The sequence below is a fragment of the Cynoglossus semilaevis genome, chromosome 13, assembly GCF_000523025.1.
Source record: "Cynoglossus semilaevis isolate Cse_v1.0 chromosome 13, Cse_v1.0, whole genome shotgun sequence".
Classification (NCBI taxonomy): domain Eukaryota; kingdom Metazoa; phylum Chordata; class Actinopteri; order Pleuronectiformes; family Cynoglossidae; genus Cynoglossus; species Cynoglossus semilaevis.
In genome coordinates this window covers 20,741,901-20,760,132 of record NC_024319.1, presented here as the reverse complement: position 1 = coordinate 20,760,132, position 18,232 = coordinate 20,741,901, and the positions used below count along the sequence as shown (strand labels likewise).

The following is an 18,232-nucleotide window of genomic DNA, read 5'->3' as shown; positions in this document are numbered from 1 at the left end:
CCTGCAGGGCTGCCACTACACTGTGTTATGTTCTTCCCCAATGTAGGATGGAGACTGTAGTCTGAAGTCAAATAAAAGCTACCCCACATTCTCCACCATCAGCACCACCTAACCAACAGGTGCAGGTCAATGATGTCTTGTATATTGATGTCCTCTAGGGAGCGTAGGCATACGATGATATCCTCAATCTCTCCTACCGTTTGGCTGCTATCATGGACAATCCTGACTGTCACACCAATGTGGCCAGCTGCAGCAGAGGAAAGCAGCCAATGAGAAATTATTATTATATGGATTGAACAAATACAAAAAAAGAGGTTATGAACATCACTGCCTCACCACACATATGGTGCAACTGAACAACTCAACACAAAACCAAAAGATCTACTGCAAGAGCGCCAAACTTACGGCCCAGGCACCGAAAGATAATCTGACAAATACTTCATGTTCAGGATATTTTTTGTTAAAATGTTCTTGTTAAAAATTAATAAATATCTAATATACTTGTACTTCTTCTGCATGGAAGCCAAGGGGAAAAACATGGACTTAATTATGTTATGGTCGTACTGGTCCGGCCCACTTGACATTTAATTAGTTTGTATGCGGCTGAACCAAAAACGAGTTTGGCATCCCTGCTCTACTGGGTAATTTATCAGAATACAGAATCTTTAAAAGAAATGTCATGGTTAAAAGGCTGGCCTCATAAGTAGGACCTCAGATGGAAATAAAAAAAACAATTTCATGCTGTGGCACCGTGGAAACAGAAGCAAAAGTCCAGTACGGCAGATAGAGGTACCACAATGCTAAGAGAGGCTGTGGTAAAGCGGTTTACTCACCCACTTGCTGGTTTACTCAAAACAATGAAGACAAACTAGTAGGTGACAACAGAAAATTGCAGGAATACACCGGAGGCGGGGCCGGTTGACAAAAGAAAATTGAGCAGAGAAAATCACAGCTGGAGACACAAGTAAGTGAAACGGAAGAAAACTGGAAGAGTCAGACTAAACAGGATTTAACTCCAGGGAGTATCTTATCATTAATATAAATATCTTCTGACATATTCACTGATTACAACAGTTGTGAGGTTGTGCATGTTGTCAGAAGAAGGAGAAGGACTAGGTAGAAGAACTGAGACAACAGAATCCACACTTGAACTCTTACATCTCAAAAGTTGCAACCCTCAAATAATCAAATATCCCAGGACAGAGCTCACGACCAAGCCTTTACAAAAATATTTATGTTATCAACAAGAGCCAAAAAGACTGCGTTTAAGCACCCCTGTTTATATGTTTGTCAGCTATGTTTACAGCAGAAGCTGATTCATTCGGATATTCTCATCTTTTTACGTTTCAAAAGAAATGGCAGATGATGAAGTGTTGAAGTGGAGATTGCAAAAACATGATTAGATATTGTTCCATAAGTAGTTGTGGTGTTGCGTCACCTAACTGCAGACTGGTTGGAGAATGCACATAAATCATGACATTGTTATTGTTGTCGGCTTTCAGCAAAAGGAGAAAAATACAATAGGAACGATGTGATTCTTGTAGTACTTATGCTCCCTATCAAACTAAGTGGGAAAATCTGAAACTGCACCCACAAACACACAACTGTGCAACATGGATTGAATTTCGTTTTGGGAATATCGTTCTTAAGCCGGCCTTTTCCCAGGACTGTGAATTTGCTTCATTTCTGAGGTCCTTTAGGAGTCATGGCCGTGGATTATCTTTTCCACTCCAGGTCACTGCCACTGCTGTTGTAGCCACCACTGTATAACATGCATCAATCTCTTCTGAGGTCCTTCCCCTTTCACTCTCTACATTTATCATTTTTATACTGTATGGAAATGTATTGAGATGAAGATCTTTAATAAACAACCTGTTGGCATGACTGAACCCACCCAGCCCCCCAAAAACAGCCCTTGCCATTCATCTTTTCATGCTTTTAACCCCAGGGCCCGACATGTTCAAACCACTCTTCCTGTGAATAAGCATCTTGTTCTTCCTTACTATGTGCTGAGCTAAGACCAGGAAAGACAGGCGTAAAGAAGGAAAGCAATTAAGCCCCTAGATAATCCTGACAACCGCAGCAAAGATGACGACTCAGCTCATGGCCAATAATTGTGGTCGAGACACTTTAACCTTACTCATGCAGAGTGACTCGAAGGAATGGGGGTGGGGCACCTTATACGGCCCAGGGGTAAAACTATGGCTTTACTGGTACAAGGGACATATGGATGATGGACAGCACAAGGTTCTGCAGGATTTATATGATTAGACTCAGTTAGTGATGCCATGAGGAGGTCACCTACCATAAGTAGCAGCATCTCTGTATATCCAACTGTTTTGCCACATTTGCCCTAGTGTATACCTTGAATGTAGTATATATAACATGTTGCACTTTTTTCCCAATTCACCCAGAGTGATGTTTTCCTCTGCTGTAAATTCTAGTTTGCTTCTTTTTTTTTTTTGTCAATTGCATAACATTTTATTTTAACATTAAAATCTCAGACACTTTATCATCACTTAGGCCAAAGAGGTTTAATGAAGTGTGAGATGCAGAGTTCAAATAATAATAATTCTCCAATGAAGCAGGATGGGTGGCCTGTTCTTAGCTGTTTATCTGTTGCTGCAAACATCCGGTTATCTTGTTTGCAGACTTGTGTGTGGGTTTTTAAACTTAAGGCCACTTACACTGGCCTGAACCTCTGTTGATGAATGGAGTTTTATGGAGTTTGGTTTCCCAGTAGAGCTGTTCTGACAAATGAAAACTGTGATAACAGTTACAAGAAAATCATTTACATAAAACACTGCAGACTTTTGATTTAGTTGGAGTAGAATTCTTGTGTTTTTGGTTTGTTGTATTATACACGTAGAGTCATCTGGGTAAGAACACTGTATGCATTCATTTGTTGAACGCAGCAATGTTAGGGATTTACAATGCTATACAACGCTTTACAATTGCCAATAAGCTGGCCCTAAAGTATTGCTGCTGTACTGTGATTTTTCCACAGACGTCAGATTGATTACTGACCTCTCATGTCTAAACATTCCTGACTGTCCAACAATCAATTCTCTCTGGGCAAAGAGCTCCGCCGTCCATTCGTGCAGGAGGACGCTGCTGCTGCTGCTGCTGCTGCTGCTGCTGCTGCTGCTGCTGCTGTGGATCTGTCGGAGTGGAGACTCACGCAAACCCACTTTTTGGCTTTGCTTGCATCTTGAACAACTGGCCGAACACCAGAGCTCCTACGAAAGGGGCAGATGAGAGCTCCATCACCACATCACCATCTTCTCCTCTAATCATTATCACCAACACACACACACACACACACACACACAAACACACCCATCAACTCGCCTCATCCCCCACTAGCTGTCCGAGGTGTCTGGTGACTCTAGCCCCTGATATCTTGCCCCTCCCTTTAAAGTGGAGGAGAGTAAGAGAGAGGGATAAAGTGAGAGAGGCAGCAGCCCACTACCACCCTGTCCCCAGAGGCCCCTCGCCTGCCTGCCTGCCTGCCCCTCCTGCTGCTGCTGCGGCTCAGTACCAGACCCTGACCAGCTGAGATCTCATCCCTTCCAGGGAGAGCCAGAACAAGAGTGTGTGAAAGCACCACTCTCAGTCTTCATCAAATCAAAAACACTTAGACACTTAACGCCAACTACAGCTGCCAAATTTCTGAGAAGATCTTCTTTACATCATGGCTCTGGCACCCCGGGCCCCGGTGCTTCTCCTACCCCTGGTGCCCATCCTGCTCAGCCTGGTCTTAACGTCCGTTTCAGGAGGGTGCCCATCGGCTTGTCGCTGCTCTTTTGCCATGCTTCAGTGCCTGGAACCTGATGGTATCTCCAGCATCCCGATTCTGGCAGCGCAGGAGAGTGAGAACGTGACAGAGATGTGAGTAAGACCGAAACCAGACTTTACCTCTGAGCACATGGTGCTTACCTTGGGACTGACGGTTTACGCTTGTTCAATCGGTTGGTTATGGTTTGAAGACCCTTCGTAGAAGACTTTGTCGTTGAAGCTTGTGTAATGATTTTATTGTCTGTTATCAGGTTTGTTGAGAATGAGGTTATTCAGAAACAAATGCTCCAGATGGAGCAGCAACATTGACCGTACCACTTTAGGTTGGGCGACAGCATGGTTTTCACATTACCCTGATTGAAAGGATTGCCTTCCTTGCATGCTGCTGGAGATTTGCCTTTGTTTATTTCACAGCAGTCAATGACCTGAGGCGAGTTTGTCCTTCAATGTTTAGTAGCAACACGTAATGGTGTCCCTTACAATTTGACAAGAGTTTTAAAGTTTTTGGGGACTTGTTCTCTCCATAGTGTTTGATCTTATTTACCATTTTCTGATCCGACGTATCGTCGCTCAACTACTATTTGAAATGTGTCACTGAGATTAAGATATTTTGAGGGAGAGGGGGGTCGGTCCTGTTCTGTTTTTTAATTTTTTGGGGGGACGGACACTGGTAATCAATATGGATCGGTGCGGACAGAAACTATAATTAAGTGTCGGGGAGTGATGCTGACCATTTACTGTGGATTAAGACATAGCCCCCTGGGCTAACGTAGCCTCAGGTATCTTTCAGGTTGTTCAGGTATTCCGTTGAAACTGGTAAAAGGTGAAATAATAACTTGAACTAGTCTGAGCTGCTCCCTCGAGTCTATGATTGGAGATGCTGTTTGTGTCTTTGTGAGATTTTGCCGTAATCCAGTTGACAAAAATAAGTAATTAACTGTGACATCATTTTGGTTTTATCAGCTTTGAGTCAGGTATGGACTTTAAGTTACCATTAATTTTGTTACTGATAGCAGATATGGGAAATTTAAAGAAACTGCGACTTTTAATATTTTGTTAGAAAATGGATATAGTTATGGCTAACTCAAAGTTTGTGCAGAGACTGATTGTTATTCTGGGTGAACACAAAAGGTGACCATGATGAAAATCTGTGTTACACCAGTATTATGCTGATGATGAAATTGATGCTTGCAGCTGTCTATCCTGTTACACTGACCCTCTTCCATGTGTAAAGCAGAGGATTGATAAATGACTACGTTGTTTGCGAATTATGGTGGAAAAACATAAATGCAAATGTATTTCCTTACACTCCTAATAGTAGTATATACACATGGGTTTACACACAGTTGTTCTGTACACTATATATGGCTGACCTGAATGGTCAAAAAATTCACGATGTATAAAAGTTATCAACCCATGTTTGGTTAGGCTTTTGGCTGCCAGGTATTTTTGGTCCCAGTTTGTCTGTGGATCACAGCTCTGAGGTGCTAACACTACATGACCAGGCGAGGGCCAAATGTAGTGTCCTGCACATCAACTATGTTCCAGACCAAAGCCACAAGCTCTTTAACATCTGGGGTAAATCCAGGAATAACAATGATAATGGCTTTGTAGCTAATGATTCAATAGAGAAAAAAAGTAGACACTTTTACTTGACACTGTTATTTGTTAATTTCCATGTTGTAATGACTTGATATAGACATGGGCGCTTTCTTTTGGGGAAAAAAAAAAAATTCAAATAATTTCTCACGACTTGTGACAAGAGGACAGTGTTACTGTAACTGACATTTGTACCTAATTATTTAAATAACAATTCATTTAGTTATTTTACATTTTTATACATTTGATGCCTCACTTACAGTTAAGGCTCAAGGCTTTTTCTACAAGTGAATTATTTCTGTCAAGTAAGGCAGAGCATCATTTAAGAGACTGAATCCCAACTGACAGACTCTTGTGGGTCTCCAGGCTCCGCCATTAAAGCAATTATAGTTATTTTTAACATATGCAGCTGATGGAATAAAGACCGTACTGGTATTTCAAACAAAACCCAGGATGCAGCAGCAGCAGCAGAAGCAGAGAATGAGTGTTATTTGTCTTTGCCTTTTTTTTTTTTTTTCAAACTTAAGGGACAAAAAAGGCAAGAAGTACAATCTGACCACCTGTGATTTAAAAGAGTGCTGCTGTATTATTATGCAACCCACCATCACTTCCTACATGGAAAACTAAATGTCACTCTCGGCACCACCACGTTGTTCCCTCTTTGTTCCTTTCCCCCGAAGCTAAGCAATTAGCACTTGTTAAGGACAGACTACTTTTGCAAAATGTTACTTTTTTTTTTACCTCCTGCTCCCCATCTTTATTTACCTAGACTAGCCCCCGACCATGCTGTCTCCTTCTCCTATTTCTATACTTTTCCTCCTTTACAGGGTTTTTTTTTGTAAAGCTTTGACATTCTCATCCAACCACTCAGCCAATAAGTCTTTCCTCAGCCCCCATTTATTACCACACTGTACATGCCAGCAAACAACAACAACACTGGCCGCGGTGGCCGCGTGAGCAGAATACAGTCGACGTTCGGAACAAACGACGGGCCATTAACTGCAGAACCGGCTCCAAAATTCATCACGGCCTGAGTTATAAATTCAATTCTGTGAATTGCCAGTCAATGCCCTCACGCAGGAACAATGGATGATATACAACCCACTTGGCTCAATCCAATAAGTCAGGGCACTGGGTGATTCTGGGCCCACCTGCCCTGTAATCACATTACTGCTGCGTAGGTCAGTCACACACACAAACATGATTTGTGTGTGTGTGAGAGACAGCTGACAAACCGAACTGTTGGGCTTTGAAACGTCAGTCCATGTCATCATGGAAATAACCGCAGGTATTTTATTCACTTCATCTCTCCATCTAACTCTCCGATCCATCTAACTCCCCCCGAGTTCTCAGCTCAACAATACAGTTAAAATTCATTCTTACATAACGCATCAGAAGAGAATAGCATCACACTGACAAGCACCATTGTTCAGCCTAATTAGTGCTTTTTGATTTGCCAATTTTCTCATGGTGATTGGAACTCCATTGTAAAAAATCATTATTCTGCTTTAGTGACTTGAAAGCTGCTGTCAGTGAAGCACTGTGATAAACAGCTCTGCAGTCTGAACAGTACCTCCGATTCAAACCAGTCAGTTCTACCGTTTCACCCAAGTCCTTCATTTGGGCAACATTTTTGGACCAATACATATCAGTTTGAAAATATCTGCATTTTTAATTAAATGACAAATGACATTTCTAATTACCCAATTACAAATGGGCAAATCCAGAGAATAGCTGAGATGAAGTCAGAGGGACAAGGCTGAAATGGGAATATGGTTTGACAGAGCTGGAGCTGAGAGGCAGGTGGAAAATAAAAGAGACAATCAAAAAGGATTCGTGAATGAAGGATTGGAGAGCAGGTGATGTAACGGCTGAGGAGGCAAAGTATGACCTGCTGAGGTTTGACCTCAAAAGGGAAGAGATGGAGGACAAAGACAAATAGGTTAAAGAAAGAAAAAGGTAAAAAAAAAAACTAGAAACTATAAAGCAACAAAGAAATCACAACAAAGAAAAAGCAAAAGGAAGAAAAAACCCAGAATGTCGTGAATGCAAGTCAATTGAAGAAATGATTACAGTCTGTGCCGAGGCCATTCTGTTACATCGGTCCCAAAATACGAGTCAGAGTTCATCTCACTTCTGTCCCTCAATAGCTTTAGGTCATGGTGCATGATACTGAAAGAAGTGAGCAGAATACAGTCGACGTTCGGAACAAACGACGGGCCATTAACTGCAGAACCGGCTCCAAAATTCATCACGGCCTGAGTTATAAATTCAATTCTGTGAATTGCCAGTCAATGCCCTCACGCAGGAACAATGGATGATATACAACCCACTTGGCTCAATCCAATAAGTCAGGGCACTGGGTGATTCTGGGCCCACCTGCCCTGTAATCACATTACTGCTGCGTAGGTCAGTCACACACACAAACATGATTTGTGTGTGTGTGAGAGACAGCTGACAAACCGAACTGTTGGGCTTTGAAACGTCAGTCCATGTCATCATGGAAATAACCGCAGGTATTTTATTCACTTCATCTCTCCATCTAACTCTCCGATCCATCTAACTCCCCCCGAGTTCTCAGCTCAACAATACAGTTAAAATTCATTCTTACATAACGCATCAGAAGAGAATAGCATCACACTGACAAGCACCATTGTTCAGCCTAATTAGTGCTTTTTGATTTGCCAATTTTCTCATGGTGATTGGAACTCCATTGTAAAAAATCATTATTCTGCTTTAGTGACTTGAAAGCTGCTGTCAGTGAAGCACTGTGATAAACAGCTCTGCAGTCTGAACAGTACCTCCGATTCAAACCAGTCAGTTCTACCGTTTCACCCAAGTCCTTCATTTGGGCAACATTTTTGGACCAATACATATCAGTTTGAAAATATCTGCATTTTTAATTAAATGACAAATGACATTTCTAATTACCCAATTACAAATGGGCAAATCCAGAGAATAGCTGAGATGAAGTCAGAGGGACAAGGCTGAAATGGGAATATGGTTTGACAGAGCTGGAGCTGAGAGGCAGGTGGAAAATAAAAGAGACAATCAAAAAGGATTCGTGAATGAAGGATTGGAGAGCAGGTGATGTAACGGCTGAGGAGGCAAAGTATGACCTGCTGAGGTTTGACCTCAAAAGGGAAGAGATGGAGGACAAAGACAAATAGGTTAAAGAAAGAAAAAGGTAAAAAAAAAAACTAGAAACTATAAAGCAACAAAGAAATCACAACAAAGAAAAAGCAAAAGGAAAAAAAAAAAAAAAAACAGAAACTATAAAGGAACAAAGAAATCACAACAAAGAAAAAGCAAAAGGAAGAAAAAACCCAGAATGTCGTGAATGCAAGTCAATTGAAGAAATGATTACAGTCTGTGCCGAGGCCATTCTGTTACATCGGTCCCAAAATACGAGTCAGAGTTCATCTCACTTCTGTCCCTCAATAGCTTTAGGTCATGGTGCATGATACTGAAAGAAAATCAGGGTTAGGTTTTTCAGAATTTCAAGATTCAGCTCTTTGTAAACACTAGTTAAGGAGTTAAACTTCAAAAGCGCAAAAAAACCCTGAAATATATATGTATAACAATGAAAATAAACAACATTAGATTGAGTTACCAAAACATGTTGCTATCTATTTGTAGCACGAGTAGAGCAGGTTCACACAGAAAAAAGGTGACAATGGTTTGGAGGAGAGAAAAAAAAAACAAAAAAAACTGGTAGAGACAGGTGATTTCCCCCAATCACAAGTTTTATTATATAATCATCATATGCAGCAGTTTCTAAAAGAAAAACATACATGATAAAATCCACTTTTAACTAAAACGACACAACAACAACTAAAGAGAATACAGTGACGTAGGGAACACAACAGGATGGCTGAGTGTGATCACCAACACACACACCAAAAAAAAACCAACAACATGAACTGAAAGATGTGTGAAATTAACACAAAGAAATACTTACGGTGAGTATGGAGCTCAGGTGAGAAACTCTGAAACACCCGTCCCCGACACACCTGGAAGCCATGTGGTCAATAATTCTGCAGCACTCACACAAAGAACAAAGAAAGAGATTCTATTTTTAACAGCTGCAAATAAATGCTTCAACAACCACTGCTTGGGGGGGGGGGGGGGGGATATAAAAAGGAAGGAAGACTCACAGATTCAACAATCACCAACAACATCCAAATAAAGTAAACCCAAGGAGCAGCAAACAATGTAAACCAAACATTAGGCCTCAGTGTGGCTGTAGATGTGGGAGCAGGGTTTATAGTGTAGCAACAGGACCTAAAAAACCCAACAACAACATTGGGTTTATTGGGTTTCAACAATATTTGAAACAGGCTGACCAACAGACCACATGGAGGAAGTGAAGAATAACAGAAGGACCCACCTCTCTATATATGGCCACATAGTCCCACCCCCAATCATGATAGCCAACAGGTTAGCACAGTTCCCTCTAGTGGCAGGGAGGGTAATGACCTTTTACTGGGCATACTATTTTTACATGGCAACATATTGAAGCCTCTTTTTTTGGTCTGAGCCGTCTTTACTTTTAATTTTAACTCTAATACGTATTTGATTTAACGTTGTGTTACTGTTTGGTCAATGTTTTAGCAATACATCTTGTAGACAACTTCACACAAGTCCACATAAACTTTGTTTTATAGTTTCAATTTTTTTTCAATTAATTTAGTGGCTCAAAGCACACAGAGGTGGGTCATTATTATAAATGTGAGCACTGTGAATAAGAATTGTTGCGTAATTTAGCTAAAAGTTGACTTTTCAACTCAGCATTCTGCTTGACCCAAAGAAACACAAATGAATCAAGATAAGAGCTTTGACCCCAAACTTATGCAACCCTGTTGCACAGACACACAAATCTCTGCACTTGAAGAAATGTATTAGTTCTTCCTCAGTTCAGTTCAATCAACATACTGTTGTGGAACGGATGAAACCTCGTATCTTGCCTCGCTGTAGTTTGTATCCTAGATCTGGTATAGATGAAAGTGGACTGCTTCAGAACCATCTTTCAGTGCAGTGACTGATCTGACTGGTCTGATGAAAATGTCAGAAACAGGTCAGAGTACAATGGCGAATATTTTGATGTTGTGGACAAGATGAAATTAAATAACCAGGTCCCAATATTCAATGTCCTACGTAGGCCAGACAAAGTGTGTTATTTGTATATTATTATTTCACTTTTTTTTCCTAGCTCAAATCTGGAGCAGACCACCCAAGTACCATTATTCCATGCCAAATGTGGCCCACATTGTGGCGTCAACAGTGGGCCAGATATGAGCCAAATAATAGATGGATCATTTGCACGTTCAAGAAACCGCTGTTATAAAGACAGAATGCCACAGAGTAATGGGTTTTCTTCCATTTACGTTTCCATTTATGCATTTAGCAGACGCTTTTATCCAAAGCGGCTTACAAGATGAGGATTAAAAATCAGGGTACATAAAAGAACTCTTAAAGGGGGACGAGTGGTTAGGAAAGAAGTGCTGAAGGAGATAGAGGAGGGTAAGGGTGGAGGAGGACAGGAGGTGCTCTCTGAAGAGCAGTCAGGGACACCCCTGTTGTGGTAGCGGTTGGTAGGTCATTCCACCAGCGTAGGGCGACCCAGGAAAAGATCCTGGGTTGGATTGTGCGGTGTGTTGGGACAGTCAGACGACGTTCCCTTGACGAGTTTAATTATTTAAAAAAACATCATTAGACATCATGTACACTGACATAAAATACATTGATATATTCTCCACCATTTATTGTTTGTGCCTCAAGGTGCTCTGGAAATAATGTGATACCTGTATATATTTCGATTGCGTAGTTATTCTCAGTGGTAGAGAAAAGCTTTCTCAAGAGAATTCAGTGTGCTGTGGACTAACCTCAACGTTTCATTCTGGAGAATTAAATGATTATTATTTGTCAGTAAAAAAAAATAAAAAAAACATTTAACAGTGTTGTGTGACCTCCTGAGGTGAATGGACACATTTAGTTTATGTACACCAGAATGGGCTAAAGTGGAGCGAGAGGTGAAGTGGGCAGGACGGTGTTCTCAGGGTGAAATCCTTGGATGGTCCGATCCAGCCGTCCATTCAAAGCGGTTTCATGAAAAGAAGCCGAAGCCGTCCTTGCGCTGAGTGCTGAATTGATCCGCAGCTCCTCAGTTATTCTGAGGCACGGCTCTGTCTGGAAAAGTGGAAAATGACTCATTGAGGACAATTTCCCATCAGCCTCATCTCTTCAGTCTTTATTCCTTCCACGCATACATGAGCAGTAGGTGGAGTTCTAATTAGGGTTTTGTGGTTTGTAGGTCACTGGGTATTGTTGATGCTTTTGTTGTTCACTCCTTTAGTTCTGATTCCCTTGTAGACACACAACATGGGGTCCAAAGTTTTATCAAGGGAAGGACAGTTGGACAAGTAGAACTACCAAAGGGTGAATGTCTTCTACTGTGATGTTAAAGTGTCCAACATAACCTATTCATTTAAAAATCTGCAAAAGTTCACGGAGAACAGCCAAATATTTGGAGTCAAAAATGCGGAGTTATATTTAGGTATTTGTCAAAACAATTTCTAATTGAAATATTTAGGAAGAAATGACTTAAGGTTAGATAAATAGATTTACTTGATTAATGACATTTAAAATAGCTAGAAGTTATAGTAAAAAAAGGCTACTAATTGGATGACAAAAAAATGTAAATTGATATTAAATATAGCACTAAATATTAATATATTATAATCTATATATTTAAATTAAATACTGCTGGTTACATGGAATGTCTTACAGTGCCACAATAGGCCCCTGAACCACACTTTGAAGAAACTGCACTCACTGTTAAAGCTTCACATTTATCCCTAACGACTAACCCTGCTGTCCGTCCTCTGTTCTCTGAGTAACTACACCTCAGAAGACGTATTAATAATGGTGTGTGTAATTAGCTGCTGAGTTATTGACACAAAGGTTTTTCAGATTACTTTTTCACTCGAGTGTCTTCTTCCTTTAAATCATATGGATCATCATTTATGAAAGAATGGTAATTTTTCGGCTGTGATTGGACTGGATAATTGAAGAGAAATCAATTTTTTGTTGTTGTTGTTCTATTGACTGCCATTGTCTCTGCAAATGACAGTTTCTCCGTGATTTGTGGTTGGTTTACATTTCCTATAATTGAAGCACACAGCACTTCACTCCTCTGTGTCCTAAAAAAGAAACGTATTCCCTCGGTTTTATTTCCTAAGTTTGTACGTCTTTTTTTTTTCATTCAGATGATGGTTAGATGGACATCCATCTGTGCAGCAGTCAGCTGAAGGTCACCAGAGATTGTTTGCATTGACCATGAGAATCCTCTGCTCTCTCTCTCTCTCTTTCCCCCCCTCTCTCTCTCTCTCTCTCGCTCTATATTATTAAACAGTTACATTGAAAACCAAGTCGGCCTGGAGAACCTCACAGAGCTGGACCTTGTTCACTACCGAGAGCTGAAGAACCTGTAAGTTTTTTTTTTTTTTTGACATGTGTAAATACAGTATGTGTACACGCACACGTTTGTCTTCATATATTTACATTCTCCCTGTGTGTGCACCAAAAGCACCAACAAAAGAAAGTATTTGATATTGCATTGTCAACTGCATCTTTATTTATCAACACAAAAAACAACTATGTTTTCCCCAGCCAACTGAATTGTACATTTTTAATAGAAGTTATCATAAATCCATACAAAACACTAACTAGAGTTTCTGAAGATGCCTCCTTTCTGTTCCATACACTTTCTGAATGTTTAGACACTGATGGTTGTAATGGTTGAAGTTTAACTTAAAAGTTACTGTTATCTGACCTCTGTATTGGACTATAGACTGGTCTGTCAATCTTACACCCACTCTATGAAGTTAAATATTCACAATTTCTGAAAAATGGGACTTTTTGATGACACTGGTGAAGAAAAACATTCAAACCCCTGAATTGAGAACCTTCTGGAAGTCCACTTATTTGAAATTAGGCCATTTCTAAATTTAATTTTTACAGTAAAAAAAATGAATGTGACTCATCATAACAAAGTCACCATGGTGTTTCTTTTTCCTTCTGGCTAAAAAATAAAAGTTTGAGTCCATTACTAAAATACATTTTTGGTTCTTATCAGATTACACTTGTTTTTAATGGACTGTATTACCAACGATGACTGGATTTCTAGCGTCTCAGGTTGATCTAAATAAGGCAGTGTGGCTGCTCTAATCAGTTTACATTTGTGCCAAAAAGGGGAGCTTTTCCATTGCGACATGGAGATGGTCAGCTCTTTGTTTAAACATCGTCACCATGAGGAGACATTCTCAAATATGTCTGTAACAGGTTTCTCAAAAATGTCTTCTCTAGATACAGTCATAGAACTGAATTACTGAAAAAACTGCCATAAAAAAGCACTGATGTCACAGGTCTACTTATAAAATATGTTTGCAAGTGCAATGTAACATGAATTACTCTCTAACAAGACTTCAGCTGGCCTGCTTAACCAAAAAAAAAAAATTAAATTAATTCAGCACAGCAGAGGTATACGAGCCCTGGACACAGTATGAGTTTGTATGGAAGTTCATGTTGCATTGTCCTTGTCCTTATATTCTGAGCAAGTCCAGAAGTAAAAAGCAAATGCTAATTCATGCCAGGACCTCGTTGAGGATCATTTGATATTGTTCAATCCAACCACACTGCCTGTTGAAAATAAATAATAAAAAAAAAAAAAAACAGGCAGCTCACCCCCCCACTCCCCGTTCTCCAACCACTACACTGAGTAACATTGTTGTGTGTTGTTTACTCCCCTATTCAGTACCATCACATCATGTAAGCTGAGGCTCATCTCTACCAATGCCTTCCAGTACAACCTGAAGCTCCAGTATGTGTAAGTGTCCTTGTCAATACAAAGCGATCACCTTTCCTGTGTGTTGTTGTGGCCAGTACGTACGTCAGTCTGTTTGTTGATGCCAGTCAGTGCTGACCAGCCTTTGTCACATGAGGACAATGAAACTAACGCACACACACACACTTGTATATACAGTATATATATGTATATATGTACACTGATAGAGAATATTTTCCTATCACATTGATTTTGATTGCAGATGTAATATTGTGCTGGGCTTTATTATCTATTTACCTATAAATCCTGAGCTATGTTTTAAAATGAATCAAACATTATTCTCAGGTTCTGAGTTTCCCTATTTTACCCTCAGCCCTCAACGTAACTGCACTGTCACTTTTCTTATTCTATGATAATTGAACAGAAAAATCAATCGTGGGAATCATCATATAACTCCATTAATGATTTCTGTTTTTGCCGTGGAAACAGATGTGCAGAAAGATGGTTGGTTCACATTATGTTATCTCTATCACCGCGGAACAGCTGGGCCTCAAAATCTGGACCCATTAATAAATTAAAATGAGAAATTGTTGAAGTGGAACCACGACATCTGTCTATTCATCAGCGCCAGACTCTTATCTCCACCATCTTGTCCCCGTGTCCTTCTTACACGTGTGCGCACCATGTCTGATTATTTTCTTTATCTGAGAGACAAGTGGCTTCATCCAGGATGAGGCCGCAGCGGTGATGTTGGTGGGTGAGCCTGAGAAATTGGAGAAGACACCCAGCAGTCACCTTTTACTCGCTCACTTTGGCGGATTATCGACAACTGATGCATAATAAATACACTCCACTAAGGGTCCATTATCACTTAATCAATATTTCACCGTGGAGGTGGAGGGTGGGCCGAGGGTTGGCAAAGTGGGGGCGCATATGTGTGACAGATGTGTGTCTGTGATTAAGAGGGTCAGAGGGTAAGTAAATAAGGAGGCGAGCATGGTGGCACTCGTGTGGTTTTTTTTTGTTTTGTTTTGTTTTTTTTTTGTTTTCTCTCTCCCTGCCTTCATCCACGAGTCGCCTCCACTTCCATTTTCTTTGGCTGAAAAAACACCGTAGAATGGCTGAAAGAGAAGAAGAGCCGCTATTCCCGGTTCCTCTCTCCGTCTCTCCCCCTATGGACCGAGGCAGGAATCGAGCCGGTAATGGATAAGCCCCAATGGCTAACCCATCTGACATGAACTTTTGGGAGCAAGGAAAACAAATAATTGAACCCTTGGCCCTGCCACAGTGAATATGTATTGGTTTGCATGTTTGTGCTCCCCAGTGGAGCTTTGTGTCGTCTTCAGTGGGAGGCTTATTTACATCCTGGCTACTTTTCATGTCTGAAGAACACTTGAGAGCCACCCTGATGATATTCAAGTGGGCTGAGAGGATGGATAGCATCCATCAGGCTAGCATATATTACTGTAAATGTAGTCTTTAATTCATCAATGCTTTTACATTAAAAAAAAAAAAACCATATTTCTTAGAAATTCTGGAACGTTCTGAAGCCAAATGGATTTCAGGTAAAAACTCTCCCAGAAATTAAAAGAACATTGCCACTAAAAAAAAAAACAATTTCCTAGCCTTGAGAAAGCAAGTATTTATTTAATATTGGGACATCTATCTACTTGCTCTGATGGAGCAGCTGGTCCTCAGCCCTCTTCAGCAAAATATTTTGAAACCTCATGATGACCGAAAAGAACAGACGTTCTTATATCTCTTTTAGTAAACTTTAGTTTTAGATGGAAGTTGGCAAAACTTTTAGCAGTGAACTGTGCAGAAGTACAGCCATTATATTCTTACGGTAGAGCAAAACAAAAAGCCAAATTGCAGCCCTGTAAAGCCTTTCTCCTTGCTTGTTCCTTCCTTCCTCTGAGAATTGTGTGACTAATCTCCTAATGTACCTAACAACATGCAAACATGAAGAGCTGCTCCGAAGGTGTTGGCTCCTGGCTGTTGTGAAACACTTGTCAGGGGTAATTGATCAGAATCCATTTGGATGCATTAACGCTGTTGATTTTTGTGGGGTTTTTATTACGCCCAGTTTTTTTCAAAGCAGGTAAGCATTGTTCTGACAGAGAGCAATCAAATCACTGTGGGATTCAGCAGCAGAGCAGCAACAGATTACAGCAAGGAAAATTGCAATACTTTTTATTTTCAAAAGCTGAAATGTAGTTTTCTTTTTTAATAGTGTGTTTTTAAAAAGTGTATTCTTTGTCAAAATTAATTATTTTTTGTATTAAAAAAACAGAATTATTTTTTGTCTTTTTTCTTCTCCTTGTATCATTCTTATTATTTTTGCCCAAGTAACGTACAGTCTAATGCAGGAAGCCTATTGCTAAAGCAGGACATTTTATAGTAATAATACTAATAATTATTATTATTAGTAGTAGTAGTAGTAGAAGTAGTAGTAGTAGTTGTTGTAGTAGTAGTAGTAGAAGTTGTAGTACTAGAAGTAGAAGTAATATCTGTTTGTTTATTTTTTTAGAAAAAGTCTCTCAGTCATTCAGTCTTTGTGATCGTGAATGGTAACAGCGCCCAAAGAATATATATATATATTTCCAAAAGTCTTTAACTCTAGCTAATCCTTCTTTTCTTTTTTGTGTTTCAATCCTAAAATGAAATCATATTTAATCATCATTATTTAATACCATAGTCTAAACTTGGTCCCAACTTGTAAACGTTATTTGATGTTAATTTGTGTTTGTCTTTTGTTTTGTAGGAACCTGGCTTCCAACGCTCTGGAGCACATCTCCTGGAGGGTGTTTCATTTTCTTCCACTGCTCAATTTGTGAGTATGTTTTGACGGATTAAAACACAATGTTTACTGATGTTGCTTTTTTTCATTTGAGGAAATAAGCTTCCAACATAGCTAAATATTTTTATCTTGTAAGTTCAAAAACACCTCCAGCTAAAAACAGTCAGTGCAGAGAAAAAGAAAAATGCATCCTGGGAATCACTGTGTGTCAAACTGCTGTACATGGGTAGTTCAGGGAAAATTGCTTCATAATTGTAATTTGTGTTGTTTTTTTTCCCCCTCAGGGTGCTGAGGGACAACCCTCTGGTCTGCTCCTGTGACCTTTACTGGCTGCAGCAGTGGCAGCACAGCGAACGAGGCGACGCAGACAATCAGATGTTGACGTGTGTCTCCGAAAACCAGGAAATTCCGCTTGTCTCGCTGGTGATCGATAACTGCAGTGAGTTCACTGTACACCACGGAACACAAGTCACACAAAAGACAAACAGCAAATCGCATGGAAATTCGCAATTTTCGTCATTGCCTAAAAGTTGATATTTTTTATAGGGTAACAGAAAAATCTTTATTTTTTTTATTTGTAATTTCGTTTTGTTGTAGAAGAACTAGTAACGAGCAGAATTATTTTTCCTGTTTTCATTCCTTTTTGTCTCGCTCATGTGGAGAACCCTAATGATCCGGCTCCATCCTGATGGACTGGGGAAGAAAAGAAAAATAATTTGTTGTTTTCATTCTGTCTATTAGTGCCCTTAACAAGCAGGTGCGGTGAATGCAGCGGAGAAATTAGATACGCTTCGTTGCCGAAATCACATACTGTAGAGTAGAGACATCTTGTTGCCAGGAAACATACACAAGAGAGATTTTTAGTTCTTTTTTTTTCTCGTTGGATGTACCATTTTATCAGAAACACACACCGAAGGCCAAACCAAGGCTTGGCATGAACTTTTCTGTGAAACACGGCTTAGTGGCATTTTGTACGTTTTTTTAGGGGAATGTGAGTGTTTTACGTAGCTGTTCCCATATTTTTTTTTTTTTTTTATATATATTGATTTTCTAGGGAACCCATTTGTTACTTTTTTAATACTGCTTTTATTTTTTCCATATTATTTTTCCATATTCAAGTATTTTTTACGTTTGCAAATATTTTTACTTTTGATTACCATTTAAAAGTTACTTTTGTTTAACCCTTTTTC

At 39.8% G+C, this 18,232-nt stretch overlaps 1 protein-coding gene across 1 annotated transcript in view; it reads left to right on the top strand.

Moving 5' to 3' along the window:
- Positions 1-2,151: 2,151 nt before the first annotated feature.
- ntrk1 (neurotrophic tyrosine kinase, receptor, type 1) overlaps positions 2,152-18,232 on the top strand; it is a 33,989-nt gene continuing 17,908 nt past the window's right edge. The window contains exons 1-5 of the mRNA XM_017037676.2: positions 2,152-3,891; positions 12,812-12,886; positions 14,213-14,284; positions 17,007-17,075; positions 17,327-17,481. Of these exons, the coding sequence (XP_016893165.1) occupies positions 3,695-3,891; positions 12,812-12,886; positions 14,213-14,284; positions 17,007-17,075; positions 17,327-17,481 (568 nt within the window). The 5' untranslated portion in view covers positions 2,152-3,694. The remainder of the gene's footprint in view (positions 3,892-12,811; positions 12,887-14,212; positions 14,285-17,006; positions 17,076-17,326; positions 17,482-18,232) is intronic.